This window comes from Vigna umbellata, chromosome 4, assembly GCF_029865625.1.
Source record: "Vigna umbellata cultivar VRB3 chromosome 4, Vumbellata_1.0, whole genome shotgun sequence".
In the NCBI taxonomy this organism is placed as follows: domain Eukaryota; kingdom Viridiplantae; phylum Streptophyta; class Magnoliopsida; order Fabales; family Fabaceae; genus Vigna; species Vigna umbellata.
This window is the reverse complement of record NC_142168.1, coordinates 34040301-34056976: the sequence shown is the minus strand read 5'-3', so window position 1 is coordinate 34056976 and position 16676 is coordinate 34040301. Positions and strand designations below refer to the sequence as shown.

Sequence of the window (16676 nt, the reverse complement as noted above, 5' to 3'; positions counted from 1 at the left end):
ATTAAAATCTTATGTAATATTTTATGATAAAAAGGTTTTTTTTTTTTAAATATTGTTCTAGGAAAAAAACTTTTGATTTACGAACAATATTGAATGTTCTTATTCTATTAAATAAAATATCAAAAAATTTAATATTATGTTAAATTATATTAATTAAATGCTATACACTAATAGAAAACACAAAAAAACGAATTGCTTTTAAAGTATTAAATATTAACAGATGTAATTGTTTTGTTTCTTAATGTAAAGCAATTCATAATATATTTTTATATAGTCTTTATTATTATATAATATAATTCAACTTATAAATATTACATTGCGCTCTTGATTTTTTTTTTACCACCGAAATAATCTTGCAAGTAAATTTCTTTTGATAGTATTTTTCAGTAATTAAAAAACGAACTTAACATTGTATTCGATGTAAATCCTCTTTTAGTTATTCTCTTAACTATCCTATGGTCACTTTTTTTTGTAAATTTATCTCAATTAATAATAATAATAATTTAAAACATTTTTCAGTTTTTTATATAAAAAATACTCTTTATATAGATAAAAGTTACTAAAATCAAAAGAATAATTAGCTTGTATATTTATAATGAGAGTCTCGATGTTGAAACTTGATCAAGAACTCACATAATCCTCTGTACAAACAAACCAATATAAAAATCTAAAATATATTTTTCTTTCATCTTTTACCTCTTGAAATTACATATTTTAAACTTGTTGCTTGACATTTTAAAGAATGATTGAGAATGTCTAATCAATCAACACTCTTATCACATTTTCTTTTTATCATATTAGACGTTATTTTTGCTAATAATTATAAAAAATTAATATATAATTTACTTTTTTTCCTTTTGTGTATTTGAACTATTTTCATAAGAAAAAGAAATCAACATAACAGAAATAAAATAATAACTTATAACTTAAAGAATATCAATATCTCCTAAGAAAAGATTACCCTAATTAGAATGATTAAATGTACATAACATCAACTATATATATATATATATAATGATTATGATGAAAGGTGACATAAAATTATAATAGGAGATTGATGTAGAGTCTACATCAATTACAATTACAGTCAAAGGTGTCCTACTCCAAATGGAAAGTCTTCACAATTCATATAATTCAATAATAAGAAAAGAAGCTAGAATTTCCTTCCATAACAATAAATAAATCACAACGTGCATAGGATAATCATGATTTAGATACAAAAGTGTCCAATTACGACAATTAAAGGTTTAGAAAAATATTATATAAAAGAAAAATGATAATTTCACACGAATAAAACTTTTACATTCATTTCACACTATTTTTTTTATTTTTTTCTTTATTAAAAAAATATAAAAATTTATATTTTTATAATTATTTTACCTTTATACTATAATATATATAAAATGTAATTTATTTTCGTGCTTAACATCAGATAAAATTAATTTAAATAATATATATATATATATATTTAATTTTATAAATTAATTATTTGAGATTAATTAAAATATTATTATAGGTTAATCTGATGAGTTATCTTACTGTTACTGCATGTAGAGTGTATAAATATGAAGAAAGTGGGAAAAGAAAAGCAGAGAGAAAAAAAGGTTTGAATTGAATTGAAGATAAGAGGAAGAAGGAGACAGTGATGGTTCGAGAGAGAGAGGTAATAACGCACAAGGCTTATGCCAGGGTGGGGTTACTCGGAAACCCAAGCGACGTCTATTACGGCAAAACGATATCGTTTAGCGTCGCCAACTTCTACGCCACCGTCACCCTCCGTGCCTCGCCGGAGCTCGTCATCCAACCCCACCCTGTTCACGATCTCGTTCATTTCTCGTCGCTCCCGCAATTGGTACCGATCGTTTTCCTTTCTCTCGTTCGATTCTTTTTCTTCCAATTTCATTCGTTGCACCTTCTTCGTCCGCCTGCAGGTTACCAGGTTGAACTCCGAGGGCTACTATGGAGGTGTGCGATTGCTTATGGCTATTTGCAAAGTGTTCTACGCCTACTGCAAAGACAACGCTATCGAAATCAGCGACGACAATTTCACGCTGTCCTACGACACCAATATCCCTCGCCAGGCACGTTCTCTGATTGTGGAGTTTCCGTTTACTTCGTTTGCTCATCGTGTTTTGTTTCTTCATTTCTTCAGGCTGGTCTCTCGGGATCCAGCGGGATTGTGTGTGCGGCGTTGAGCTGTTTGCTGGATTTCTTCAATGTCAGGGAGCTTGTGAAGGTGGAGATCAGGCCCAACCTGGTACTCGCCGCCGAGAAAGAACTCGGGATTGTCGCTGGTCTTCAGGATCGGGTAGCGCAGGTTTACGGTGGACTCGTTTACATGGTAGGTTACTGCCTGCACTTTTGTTCTTTTCTTTTGATTTTTCAAACTGACCAGGGATTTTAGAAACGGTTTGATTACATTAATAAGATCTTTGAAAAGATTTCGGTTTCAAGAAACAGGATTTAGGATCAGGAATTTGAAAAGAAAAAGAAAAGGTTTGCAATCATGATTTCAGATGCAAATTTTAAGTTTTGTACTAAAGAATGTGAAAGACGGTCTTCCGTTTGGTTGCAAGATTAAGATTTTTGTTCTCTCGGAGAAGTTGATCGTATTTGCCTGTAACGAGATTATGATGGCTGATACTTAAACATTTTGTGTAATGAACTAATTCTAATTATGTTTAGGCGTTACTTTTACTATATTTACTTTCTGCTTTTGTAGGACTTCAGCAAAGAAAACATGGATGAGCTTGGCCATGGAATTTACATACCCATGGATTTGAGTCTCCTTCCTCCTCTCTATCTCATCTATGCGGAAAATCCTAGTGATTCTGGAAAGGTTAGTCAATGAGTGACATGAAATTTCTTCATCTTTGCTTTTACTCTATGCTCCCAGCCTGCTCCCAGCCTGCTCCTGTCATTTTTAATTGTACAGCATCCCATTTGCAATTTAGTTTCTTGAAAATAATTTTTATTTTTTTATTTCTAGATATATTGAACTAGCTCTCGTAGTCCTTCTATCTTTGTAAGCAGACTGTAGATTTATGGCATTGGGTTATTAACAATATGCTACAACGAAAAGTGTTCCAAGATAGTGCTTCTAACTAGCTTTTCGATTCCAAATTGAGAAGCTTCCCTTAATTTCTTTTAATATATAATTAATTTTAAGTGACGGGAACTTTGTAGGTTCATAGCAAAGTACGGGAGAGGTGGCTTGATGGTGATGAGTTCATTGTATCTTCGATGGAAGAAGTTGCTAATATTGCGGAAGAAGGAAAAACTGTGTTAGAAGAAAAGGACTACTCCAAATTTGCAACTCTCATGAATCGAAATTTTGACCTGAGAAGGTGATTCAAACCTTATATTTTATTATGTCTTTTGGATCATCATTTAGTTTGTAGGACATAACTCAATTATGCTTAACAATCATAATGTAAGTTAAATACATTTTTTCTGGTTGAACATGGGAGTTAGTGGCCCAAGCATCTACCGGATGAAGGCAACAGTAACTAACTATCAGATAATCTGGAAATATTAAAAGATAGAGACATGAGGTGGTCCCATAGATTCTATAAGGCATTAATAAAAGTGATCAAAGAAATGAGTTATCTGCAAAACTTAAACTCATTATCATGTGAAGTTGGTAGGGTCTTCCCACAGCAAATCTCAAGTAAACAGAGTATGGTCACCAATAGTGGATTTGAAGTGTGGAGGAATTAATGCATCTTGTACACCAAAATTTCATGATGGGTTTCTTTTAAACTTGTTGGGACGTTGTACAGGTCAATGTTTGGAGATGAAGCCCTGGGTGGTCTGAACATTAAAATGGTAGAGGTTGCTAGAAAGGTTGGAGCTGCATCAAAATTCACAGGTAGCGGAGGAGCTGTTGTTGCATTTTGCCCTGAAGGGACCTCTCAAGTGAAGCTTCTCCAGGATGAATGTCAAAAAGAAGGATTGTTGATACAGCCTATTGAACCATTTCCTTCTCGTCTAAGTGAAATCGAGTTGAAAACCTTACAAACAAAATAATGTAATTTCTACGACTTTATTTTTGTGATGTTCTGCACAATGGAGGCTTGACAACCCAACCCAAGAGCTGAGGATTGTGTCGATTAAAGCAATTTTTATATGAGCAAATTAAAAAAAAATGGGTTGGCCAATTAATTATATTGGTGTACTACCGTGTGGTTGAGAAGTGACAGCTACTCATACGACTGATGTCTTATCTAGATAAGAGGATTAGAATGACAGGTGAGTATGTAGAAAAAGAAAAGCTTAGAAGGTTAGTTTGTTTACGTTAAATAAATAAATTAATAAATAAATAAAGTGCAAAATAATACAATTTTATTTGTTATTAATAAATTTTTTACTTTTTTATTTTATTATTATTATTATTATAATAGAAAAATAGAAAAACACGTAATTAATTGTACATTCATAAACTTTTATGGTACAAATAATACTTAATATTTCTTTTTATAGTAAGATAATTAGTTGCGTGTGCAATATAACATCTTTATATACATGCATTATTCTTAATCTAAAATTTATTTGTCCTTCAAACATACGAAGTTATGGGTCTCTTTGTCTCCTAAGGTGGAATCATCACAGCGAAGAAAAGCAACAAAAGTTGAAAATCTAGGAAAACTATAAATTTGCATTATTATCAAAGCATAATGGATTAATTATATACTTACAATAAAATATTTATGTTTTTATATTATAATATAATAAATAATTAAAATAAACAGTATTTTGTAAACTAAGTTAATATTGAATAATTAATCTCGAAAAAAATGATTTAATTAATCAAGTTTTAAATTAATATTATGAGAATCTAAAAAAATGTATTTTAGGAGTTTCAGTGTTTTAAAACAGGAAAACCATGTTATTTTAATAATAAAATAATAATAAAACACTTAAAGTAATAAATAGAAACTTTATAAAAAAAAATCTCATTATTTTAGAAAACTTTATGTTTCTAATTTATTTTTTCTCTTTCTACTAGTTTGTTTGAAAATCCAAAATCGTAAGATTGTAGGATTGTTTTTGGCAAGCTCATCAAATTCAACCGATAGTTTTTTCGTTAGGATAAGTTAATTTTCTACATTTTTCTAAATTCATTTACTTTTTCATCAATATATGCAAGTTTTTCTTGTTTGCATGCCTCTTTTAGTTCTTCTTTTTGAATATATATTGGTCAATGATCATGATGGTGTGATTTGATCATGTTCTTGATAACTTTTATAGTAGATAAAGCCTTCAATGGGATAGGAACTGATTTTATCTAAAGAATCCTTGGCGAGTTTTGATCAAGTAAGAAAAGCTAGTCTTGATCTGTTTTATGTTATTTTTATCAATTGGATGGATACATGTTGCTACTAGAACAAATTGGAGATAAAAATGACTTTTTTTTCTAAATCTAGTTTGGTGTGTATTGTTAATGTGGTCTTGTGATGATATTAAGTGTTAGAATGGTTGTGATTAATTGGAATTGCTTTTGTGTGTAAATGAGAGAGTTAGAATCTAACAATTGAACAAATTAGTTCAAGTACCAATAAATTTAGAATTGTTTTGAATCAAAACACGAAAGGGAAGGTACCAAATTGATCAATTGAACAAGTCAGATTCTTTCAATCATAGCATTCATTTTTTATTTCTCATATAACATTGAAACAGGTTTAAAAGCATTTTAGCTTCAGGACGCTAAGTGCCAAAAGATGTCATTGAGTGCCAAAACGTGTTGTTAATTACCACTTTTTGCGAGTGCTTTGGTATTGAGTGTCACTTTTCGCAAAAGGTTTGGCGTAATTCTAGGAATCTCAAATGAAGATTATATGGTGATGCTTATTTAGTGTATGCATTGATGTATGAATTCAAGTAAGAAGATATCTTGAACAACCATTCACATTCATGTCTAGTAGAATGATTTATGTAGTGAAAGTCACATGAGGTAATAGCCACAAATACGAAGAGGATTAACTTTGTAAATGATAGGGTGAAATCCATTGACAATAGTTTTGCATAGCAATAGAGGTCACCACAAATATACGTTTCCAATAATTTTGATATTAAATGCATCTATCCAAATAATTAAGACTAGAAGTAAGTTCTCTTGTGTGCATATACATTTAGTGCATCTATCCAAACTTAGTTTTATATATGTGTAACATGATTCACTAGTTTAAGATGACTTTTTTAGAATACTAGGTTGTCCTTTTGTGTGTTATGTTTGTTTGTCTATTTTTGCAATGATCACCTAATCAATGTAAGTATATGAGAAAGTAGGTAGTAATACTATAGGTAATTCCCTAGCTTATAGTGGTTTACTTGTATAGGAATTAGTTTTTGTGAAAGACTCATGTACTCTTTAGTTTCTTTGTATATATTCTATTATTATAGTTATTATTTTCACTATCTAATTTGCATTATCAATTTTATAATATTTTTTAATAGTTTTATACTATTAGATGAAATGTTATAAATATTATTTATTATATAGTTTTAAATTAATATGTAATGTATAGTAATTAAATTAAATATTTATAAATATATTTGATTGTTATACTGATTGTATAATTAATAATAAATAAAAATATTAAATAAATTAAATAAATAAATTTAAATTTTACTAATTAATTTTAATATATTTTATTTTAAAATATATTTTTTTATTTATTAAAAATTTATAATGATTTCTGTATTTTAATTTTATTTTAACTTTAATTTACATTTTCAAAATTTTACTTTTTTACATTAAAATATTTTAAAATTATTTTCTAAATATATTTTAAATTATGTATTCTATGTCATCAATTAAATTCAGGACAAACTTTTCATTTGCTTCTCAATTCAACTTTACACTCTTTGACTCTCTTATTCTAAACTTTACCCCACCCCAACAAAGCCTAAGGGTCTAGATGGAAATGCCTCTAAAGTAACCTGAGTTAAAGATTTATGCTGGAACATGGGGTTCGCTAAAAATAATGTCTAATGTTAAAACAAATAGGAAGTGATTTAATCATGTCACATTAGATAGACTATGGACAAGGTTTATAGTTTGCCTGACGATGGATAATCTAAAAAGTGGATGGAAAATTGTATAAAGGCAATCAATGGCTTAGGTAGAAGAGAATGAGTGTGGCAACCAAGAGGCTAAGCTTGACCAAGGACTACGTCCACATAATCAATCTCAAAGGGTTCTTTATATCCAAATTGCATTAATATACATACAACTGACCAACTATCATGTATTTGGAAAACCATTTGTACCTTTTTAAATGCAGCAAACTCACAAGTATTAAGAGGATGAATTGACATTACATCAAAACCAAGGGTTTTAAACATACGCTTAGTCTACCATTTTCTTATATTAGACTTACTCAGTGGACATATGATATGCATCATTTCTTTAATGTAACTTAACATTTCTTAAATTATTTTCAACTTCTAATCCCTAATTTGTCTAGAATGTTTCATGACTTAGAAACCATACATATATTTCATTACTCAAAACTAGTCAAATAAAAACGGAGCTACAAATATTCTATTTTCAAGGGTGTCGTACTTTGATATACAAATACAATACGAGTATACGAAACAATACATAAGATACACTTACTTTAAAAAGATATAAAATTTATTAAACATAATAAAATTGCATTTTTCAAAAATTTTGTTGATAAAAGTATCTATATTTCAAAGGTTTGACTACTTCCTCAATATGTATTGATGATATACCCTAAAGTACATAGATATACAAAACAAAATTGAAGTACTGCTGCATAAAATTCCTCGTACAATATATTCATGGCATTACAATAAACAAAAGCAATATTCAGCGTATACTCAAAAGAGAATCACTAATCATAACGGCATTAGATTCTAGAAATTAATGAACTTTATACAAAACCACCCACATTCCCTCTTTCACTCCCTTTTTAAAACTCGTCATAATATATATTCTTATCATTCATCGGCCTAAAAATATTCTTCACAACACAATCAATCGATAAATATATTTACCATTTTGCCAAATGCCTAATCTACACGAAATCACTGTGCTACAGAGTTACACTTACAGATAATAAAATCGGTTGTGGCATTGTGCAGAGCAATAGCGGCTTCAATCATCGTCGTCATCATCACCACATAGCACTTCCATGAGGTCATTCGGTGATACCCAAATTGGAAGATCAAACAAGGTTTGTTTGAACTGTTCTTCTCTCTTAACGCACACAGCTTCTGCTATGTCGCATAAATTTGACACATCACGAATTATCGCTTCCTGCGCTTCCACCTGTTCAATTCACGCACTAAGTTCATTGTCGCACCCACAATCTCTCCAATTCAATTGTAAAATCTCATGTAGAACCTATATTTAGCAAATTAGGGTTTTACCTGCAATAGGAGGTCGCGGAGGAGGGAGCTACCGGCGGAACCGGTTGAGGAAGAAGGGGAAGGGAGGGATTGGGCTTGGTTTAGACGTTGCTGCTGTTGTTGTTGTTGAGGAGTGTGAAGAGCGGTGCGTTGTTGCAGTGCGAGCAAGGTGTTCGACAGTGCTTCCCAGTGAAAAATCTCTTTCTCGTACTTCGATTTGAGCTTGAGTAGGGTTTGTTTCTTACGCTCTCTCCGAAGGTTTTCCGCCGCCGATTCGTCGGCCTCTGGCGGCGGTGGAGCGTCGATTCGGCGGCGCTTGCGCTTGAAGATGAAGCCGTCGTCGTTGCAGAGCTCCCATTGGTGGTCGTCTTCCATTTTGAAAAATGGGAGAGATCGCGGGTTTTTGACTTTTCAATTTTGAATTCCTTCAAATATGCCCCTTTTCTAACATTTCTTTCTTATTAAACCTTTTTCGTTCTGTTAGTTATTTTAAATTAATTTCTAAATTTTAATCCCAATAACCAAACTATTTTAGAATAAGTTTCATTCTTTTATAATTTTAATTTTACTTTATTTAAAATATTTATTTTCTGTTTCTAATGTTCTGCATATTTTAAAAATGTTCTGCCTATTTTCCCATTATTGTCCATTATCGATAATATATTTCATAAAAACATGTACATTTTTATATACAAATTTTTAGATTTATCTATGAGAATCTATTTCTTTTATACATTCGTTTTAATTTTATTAAATTAAAATAATTATCACACCATGTTTACTCTTTACGGTTTATTTAAATTTATCCATTTTTTAACTTTTTCCCTTTAAATAATCTTATATTTAAATTTAAATACTTTTTACAAATTTAAATTTAATGCCTCTTAAACTAAAATAATTATTTTACTATTTTATCCCTTAAGTGACTATTTACTTAAATTTAACAATTTTTTAGAACTAAATTAGCTACCTACAATAAAAAAAAAATATTATATGTAAGTTTATAATATAAGTTTATATTTGTTTCTTATATGATTAAAAATTAATTTTGTAAAGATATTGAAAATAACATTAGAAATGGTTAGATTCAATTATTTTAATATTAAAAATTTTATTATAAACAAGTTTTATTATTTTAAAACAAATCATATTTCTATAAACTACTTTTCTAGAGTTTTTTTTTTTACTTTTTAAGAGTTATATTCATTTGTTTGAAGATCAGATACAACTTGAGTGGTATTTAAAGTGTGATCTTCAAGTTTACCTAATCAATTTCTGCCAAAGAATAAGTTAGTTTCTATTATTTTCTCTGACTTGTTTCGTTCTTCTTATGCATGAGAGTTATGGTTCATTACATGTGTCATCTAAATCTTTTATAAGACTCTCTACTTATCAATGATACTAACACTGTGTCCAGATCATGTTTTCGTGGCTCGTGGAAACAATTAGAAGTTTTTTTGTATGTTTGGAGCAGTTTTAAGCTTTCTAAAGCATTTTGGATACCTGCTAGGTAAGGGAAGCTAATTACCTTGTTTTAAGTTTTACCATAATAATTTTAACGTGCATGTCTGAGTTACTCAAAATTGGTGTTTGATGGTTGTATGTTGCTTCATCTTGTCTGAAATGGTCTAAAATTGGTAGTATGGCATGGGAAATCCCATTGTCATAGTTGTTGAATGTTACTTAATATTGGTTGTTTGAGATTGATGTTGTAATTGGTTGAGATGCTACTGAAGTTCGATTGTGTAGTATGTTTGTGAGCTGATTGAAATTTGTTGGTTTGGTGTTGAACTGATGGACAAAGTATCTGGCGAGTTTGAGTAAATTAGTATTCACTTTGACACTAAATCGTGTTTTTGGATCAACCACTGAGTTGAGAATACCAATTTAGTCATCTGAATAGGTCTCTAGTTCATTAGGTCTTAGTTGTGCATGTTGTAGGTTTTTGGTATGGCTTTCACCACTAAGTGGCCAACATGTGAATGGTCTAACGTTAAGCAATGACGAGGGTATCGTTCAACACTAGTTATCACTGCAAGTTTGGAGAAATTTTCACTATTTTTTTGTTGAGTGCAAAGCAAGCAAAAGTGAGAGTTTTGGCATTGAGCTCTCTCTCTTGTGATAAGTATTGCACTGAGCGTTAATCTGAGCACCAGTGTATGTTTCTGTGACTTCTTATTCTCTGGTTTGCTTAAATTGGTTTTATAATGTTTTTTATGAGAATATATATTGGACTTTGATGCTTCATTGATCAATAATATGATGACAAATATGTATGGTGCTTATTCAAGTATATAATTGTGATGATTATGAGTTTGTTATTGGTTGTGGGTATGATATATGTTTTTTTGCATAACTCTATGAATCTAGTAGAGATTCCATGGTGTGGGTTAATTGTATATGTATTGATGTAGGGATTTAATAATATGACACTCTAATACCATAAAAAATGTATGACCATACAAACACACCAAAGGAAGTGTGGAAAATTATTTTTTAACAACAACCGTACTATTATCCAAAATTTATTGTGAAACTAATTTTATTTGGTAAAAAGAAGTTAAGAGTTTAAAATTCCAACAAATAAACATTTTATAATAAAAAAACATGCCAAAAAGAGTTTGTTTCTGGGCCCAAATTGGACAGAGGGAGAGCCTCGCAGTGGTGATATGTAAAAAAATGGTGCTCATAGTGAAAGAGAGTTGCTCCCTCCACCACCACCAACCGCTCCCTGCACCTCCCCATACCTTATTTGCCCTTCTATAAAACGGATGTCAACATCCGTTTCACCTTCAACGGATGTTGACATCCGTAACATCCATTTACACATTTCATATTTTAGTTTATTATTTTTATTTAAAAGAAAAAAACTTCAACGGATGTGGCCACATCCGTTAACGGATGTGCCACATCCGTTTAATAGATTTTTAAAAAGTTTTTAATTTATTATTTAAATAATAATATATAAATTAAAATAATTATTATTATTTTATTAAATAAAATAAAATTAATTTATAAATAATTAAATAATAATTTTTAAAAAATTAAATAATATTTATATATTAATTTAAAATATAAAAAATTAAAAAACTAAAAATTAAAAAACAAAAAAAGGAAACGGATGTCGCCACATCCGTTAACGGATGTGGCGACGTCCGTTTTAATATATTTATAACAAATTTTTTAATTATTATTTAAATAATAATACATAAATTAAAAGTAATAATAATTATTTTATTAAATAAAATAAAATTAATTTATAAATAATTAAGTAATAATTTTAAAATAATTAAATTATATTTATATATTAATTTAAAACAAAAAAAATAAAAAAACTAAACTAGAAAACAAAAAAAGTAACGGATGTCGCCACATCCGTTAACGGATGTCGCCACATCCGTTAACGGATGTGGCACATCCGTTTTAATATATTTATAATAAATTTTTTAATTATTATTTAAATAATAATACATAAATTAAAATTAATAATAATTATTTTATTAAATAAAATAAAATTAATTTATAAATAATTAAGTAATAATCTTAAAATAATTAAATAATATTTATATATTAATTTAAAACAAAAAAAATAAAAAAACTAAAAACTAAAAAACAAAAAAAAGCAACGGATGTCGCCAGATCCGTTAACGGATGTAGCATGTCCGTGGAAGAATTTTTTCTTCAACGGATGTTGACATCCGTTGAAGAAAAGGGGTGGGGTGTGGGATATTTTAAAATATAAAGGATAATATTGGCATTTTAAAAAAATGTGGTGGTGCAGGAAGTAAAGTGGGGTGGTGTAGGGAGTAAAACCCATAGTGAAAATTATATACTCATAACTAGGCCATGTGATTGGTCCAAATTGGGGCTGGCCATTGTACAAACAATCCAATATGAACAAATAAACTGCAGCCCAAAATACAATTATTAATAATTAGTCCTTGTGATTAAACATATCCAAATAGATGCCAAAATGAACAATAGTGATAGGCACAAATAAAGAGATAAAATGAGTATTCACTGGCAGAGGGTAAAAGAAAACGCTTCAGCAATTAAATACACTCACTCGTATTGAAAACAATTAAATATAATTTCTTTTTTAATATTTATATTAGAAAAAAAAAAAAATATATATATATATATATATATATATATATATATTTATATTAAATACTGATAATATTATATTTTATTTGTTGTGATTGTTATTTTTGATAAAGAAATATTATTAAATTATTATTTGAAAGGTTAGTATGCGTATGAGTATATCCATAGGTCTTTAATAGGATAAGTACGAAGGAATTTTTTTTTAATCCTTAAGTATGAAAATGAGATGAATTTTTATTTTTGGAATTGGGTTGAGATATTTAAATGTAAAAGGATTTGTTGCGCTTTCTTGTATATATTTTACTATGATTATATTAGAAATTTTTAATTATTTTAGTTTATTAAACATGTGATGATTCCAGGAAAGAGATTCGACAACAAATGTTTTTTATAATCGATAGCGGTTCTACAACCGAAGTATATTAAAACGAAAGAAAAAATGAAAGGTTTTTTGTCTTAATATGAATCGAAACAAAAAAAATCGACATTTTGCGTCCACTAAAAAAATCATTTTTTTAAAAAAATTGGCTTTCTGGCAACAGTTGTGAGAAGAACCGTTGTTATAGACTATTTTTTTGCTTCAGTTCCACAACCAACCGAGACAATATACTATATTTGATTTAATATAATTATTTAATTTTAAGGGTTTGTGGCAACCTTAATACTAGGACTATTTTAAAAAATGTGTAAAATCACGGTGTTTGAAGCAAAGGCTAAATGTGAAACAACCTAGGAATGAACTAAATGAACACGATCAAAAACAGGGTGTGGTTTACATGAGTCACCTTAAAATTTTTCACCATCGGAATCACAAACAAGACCACTATCTGCAATTGCGTACAAGAAACGAAATATATTACATGAGTTAATATGTCAAATATGCACTATTCTACAAATACAAAAACAAAAAATGACAATCGCGCTCACCACAACGGCAGAGACAAACAAAGCGATGACGACAACGAGCAATGAACGCAGTGCGACAATGAACAACAAACGCAACACAACAACGAGTAATGGACAACATCACTCGTTCGCGAAAGAACAAATAAGAGAAGTGTGATATGGTAACTTGCGTTTCTTTTGCGAATATTTCCCTAGACGAGACATACGACAACATTTGTTCATGTCCTTCACAAAAAAAAAGTCGCAATTTTGTAATTTTGATCAACTTTTTTACCTCGGTTGTTTAGGAAATCGTTGCAGAAAGTAGATACGACAACGATTATTCAAATAACCAATGTCATATGTCCTGTTCAGAAAAAAAACAGGATTTTTGAAAAAATTTGGCATACATTTCGGCCTCTATTGTTTAGGGAACCACTATAGAAAGTAAATATAACAGTAGTTGTTCAAATAATCGAAGACATATGTCTTGTTTAGAGAAGAAAAAATAGCGAAACTTTTGAAAAAAATTTAAAATTTTGGCGCATCTTTCAAATATGGTTGTTTAGAGAACTGCTATAGTTAGTAGATACGACAACGGTTATTCAAATAACCGAGACCATATGTCATGTTTAGAAGAAAAAATAGTGAAAATTTTGAAAATTTTGACGCACCTTTCGACTTTGATTATTGATTAACTGATGTCTAAAGTGGTATATGCTTCGTTATTTTATAATTGAAGCCTATAAGTTCGCGAAATTTTCAAAATGTCAGCGTGTCGTTATATACTTCGATTTCTTCAAAATTAAAGCATATTACACGAGTTAATAGACTAAATATGCACTAGTTTTCCTATAATAGTGTTAATACTATTAAAACTTTGAGATGTTATATATAAATATAAATATATATATATATATATATATATATATATATATATATATATATATATATATATATATATATATATATTTATTTATTGTGGTGTAAGATCATGTTTAAGATCTAAGAATTTAAAATTTATTTTATATCAATATATTTTAGTAATTATGTCTTATAAGACTCAAATCTTAATCTTGTTATTTTATAAATATCATGTTGTTATAAGACTTAAGTCTTAATTATATCGGTGTATTATTTATATATTATCGTTAAGCAAATATGTTTTAACCAAATCATATTTTAATGGATTAACCTTAATATTTGAATAACGTAGATTATATATGTATGGAAATACTTAACTAATGCATATTCTATTTTAGTATTCGAATACATTGTATTTTTATTATTAAATTTAATAACTTTCATTTAAAATCAAATAAATAATTAGTTAGACTAGCAGCTAATTAATTATCTTTAACAAAGTCTCAAATTTCAGTTTCTCTTTAACCAAACTTTTAGGTTAGAATATGATGACGTTAGTGCAATCAATGCATAAACAATATTAAAGAACAAAATACAAATATATGTTAAATATTAATAAATGATGTTGCAGATCACACGTTTTTATAAATATGTGAATAATTCACGATATATATATATATATATATATATATATATATATATATATATATATATATATATATATATATATATATATATATATATATATAAATGTAAATTTTATCTTATAAATAAATTTTTGTATTTCTATTATTAGAATGTTCATATATATCCATCTCATTCTTATGTATACTTAATTATTCATAGAGGCATTTATATATGTGCTTAACTGATATCATGCAACAGAAATTGGTCTGCTTTGAAATCACTTCGTCAATGAAACAATTGAGCAATGATGGATTCAATGTCGAAAATTATGAGAACATTTTGTTTGTTGTTAGTTCTTTCTGTGTCGTTAAAAGGTAGCGACAGTAATGATGAATCTCTTCCTAAAAATGATGCTTTGCATCATAAAGTTACTGTTGAAATAACCAACAAATTACATCCGAAGGCGTTGGGTTTTCAGCAGTTGAGTGTTCACTGCAAAGACAAATATCATGATCTGGGTCCTGTTACATTAAAATTCGGTGAAACATACAGTTTTCGATTTGCTCCCAACATCTTTGTTTCAAGAACCTTGTACTTTTGTCGCTTTCTATGGTCAGGTGCTGATCATCGTTTTGACATTTATGTTCAAGAAAGGGATTATTATTGTCACCACGCTCTGTGTTATTGGGAAATATTTGACAGCGGACCATGTGGTACTATTAAATATGCATCTAATTCTAGTGTATGCTTTCTTTGGGACAGAGCTTCAACAGGAAAAAGAAAATAATACTTTTTCTTCATAATTATTTATAAAATTATGGAGTTTAAATAATGTTTATATGAAGTTTAAATTTAGGGTTAAACATATTTTTTTTTCTAAACTATCATATGATTTTAGTTTTCGTTTTTTTCTTAAATTTTAATCCATTTTTATCACTTTTCTTTTAAAAAGTCTTAGATATAGTTTTTCACAATCAACAACATTAGTCTTTTTTGACCTGATTAATGTTTCGGTGGAAAGGGTCTAAAGTAGATTTTCTTGTCTCTCTTGATTTTTTTCTTGATCGTTCTTTTTATCTTAAAAAAATTCGGATAAGAAAAAGTGATATATAGTAAAATGTTTAAAAAAATGAAATTAATATGCAAATAGTTCTTAAAAACTATATAATCACTATGAAAACTAATAAAAGCAACCCCTGAGTTTACTTTCAAAATATAATTGTCAAGTAGTTTTTCATTTAGAAATACATAAATCCTAATTTTAATGAAAAAATAATTTCGTTAGTTTTGCACAATATTTTTCTATTTATGGAAAAGATAAATATTCTTGAAGTTGCATATTTAATTAGAGGTAGGATAGACGTTGTAGAATATAATAAAACCTCCTTAACACGTAACGGACTCTCAAATTCAAAACTCGATTTTTACCAGCCTATCTTATCTTTTTAATTTATTCATAGTTTTCCAACATGATTTAGGTTGCAACAATACTTATAATTTTTTTATTAGAAACAAATGTAAAACGTAGAAGAGGGAAAATCATAAATGGTCAGTAATAAAGTGGAGCCCACATTAACTTCATCAATGTCATGGTTCTAACTCATCAAAATGGACCCACTTATACTTTAATTCATAATTTATTTTAATAAAATAATACCACAAAAATAAACACAGATTAAATGATCAAAAGCAAAAGCAGGAAATCCAACTTTTAAAAAGAAAGCTACTACATTTTAAGTATAACAATAATATCCAAAACATATACAACGGGTCACTTAGTATCTACTTGCTATTGGATTTATAAAAAAAATCAC

At 28.7% G+C, this 16676-nt stretch overlaps 2 protein-coding genes across 2 annotated transcripts; one reads left to right on the top strand and one right to left on the bottom strand.

Annotated features, from left to right (window-relative positions):
- The first annotated feature begins 1581 nt into the window (after positions 1 to 1581).
- On the top strand, positions 1582 to 4180 carry LOC124841870 (glucuronokinase 1-like). The gene is made up of 6 exons (XM_047318242.2): positions 1582 to 1852; positions 1932 to 2081; positions 2153 to 2341; positions 2723 to 2839; positions 3187 to 3347; positions 3783 to 4180. The coding sequence occupies exons 1-6, from the start codon at positions 1646 to 1648 to the stop codon at positions 4027 to 4029; spliced, it is 1071 nt and encodes a 356-aa protein (XP_047174198.1). The 5' UTR covers positions 1582 to 1645; the 3' UTR covers positions 4030 to 4180.
- A 3577-nt stretch (positions 4181 to 7757) lies between these two features.
- LOC124841868 (cryptic loci regulator) lies at positions 7758 to 8813 on the bottom strand. Its single transcript, XM_047318241.2, has 2 exons — positions 8401 to 8813; positions 7758 to 8299 (listed from the first exon to the last, which is right to left on the bottom strand). Exons 1-2 carry the CDS (start codon positions 8752 to 8754, stop codon positions 8126 to 8128), a joined length of 528 nt encoding a protein of 175 aa, XP_047174197.1. The 5' UTR covers positions 8755 to 8813; the 3' UTR covers positions 7758 to 8125.
- Between the last annotated feature and the right edge of the window lie 7863 nt (positions 8814 to 16676).

Bases quoted from the DNA above. Each gene is read 5' to 3' on its own strand.
- LOC124841870 (XM_047318242.2), top strand. From the start codon at position 1,646: ATGGTTCGAGAGAGAGAGGTAATAACGCACAAGGCTTATGCCAGGGTG. The intron at 1,853-1,931 runs GTACCGATCGTT...GTCCGCCTGCAG, and splicing joins TCTCGTCGCTCCCGCAATTG to GTTACCAGGTTGAACTCCGA. The intron at 2,342-2,722 runs GTAGGTTACTGC...CTGCTTTTGTAG, and splicing joins ACGGTGGACTCGTTTACATG to GACTTCAGCAAAGAAAACAT.
- LOC124841868 (XM_047318241.2), bottom strand. From the start codon at position 8,754: ATGGAAGACGACCACCAATGGGAGCTCTGCAACGACGACGGCTTCATC. The intron at 8,300-8,400 runs GTAAAACCCTAA...TGAATTGAACAG, and splicing joins TCCGCGACCTCCTATTGCAG to GTGGAAGCGCAGGAAGCGAT.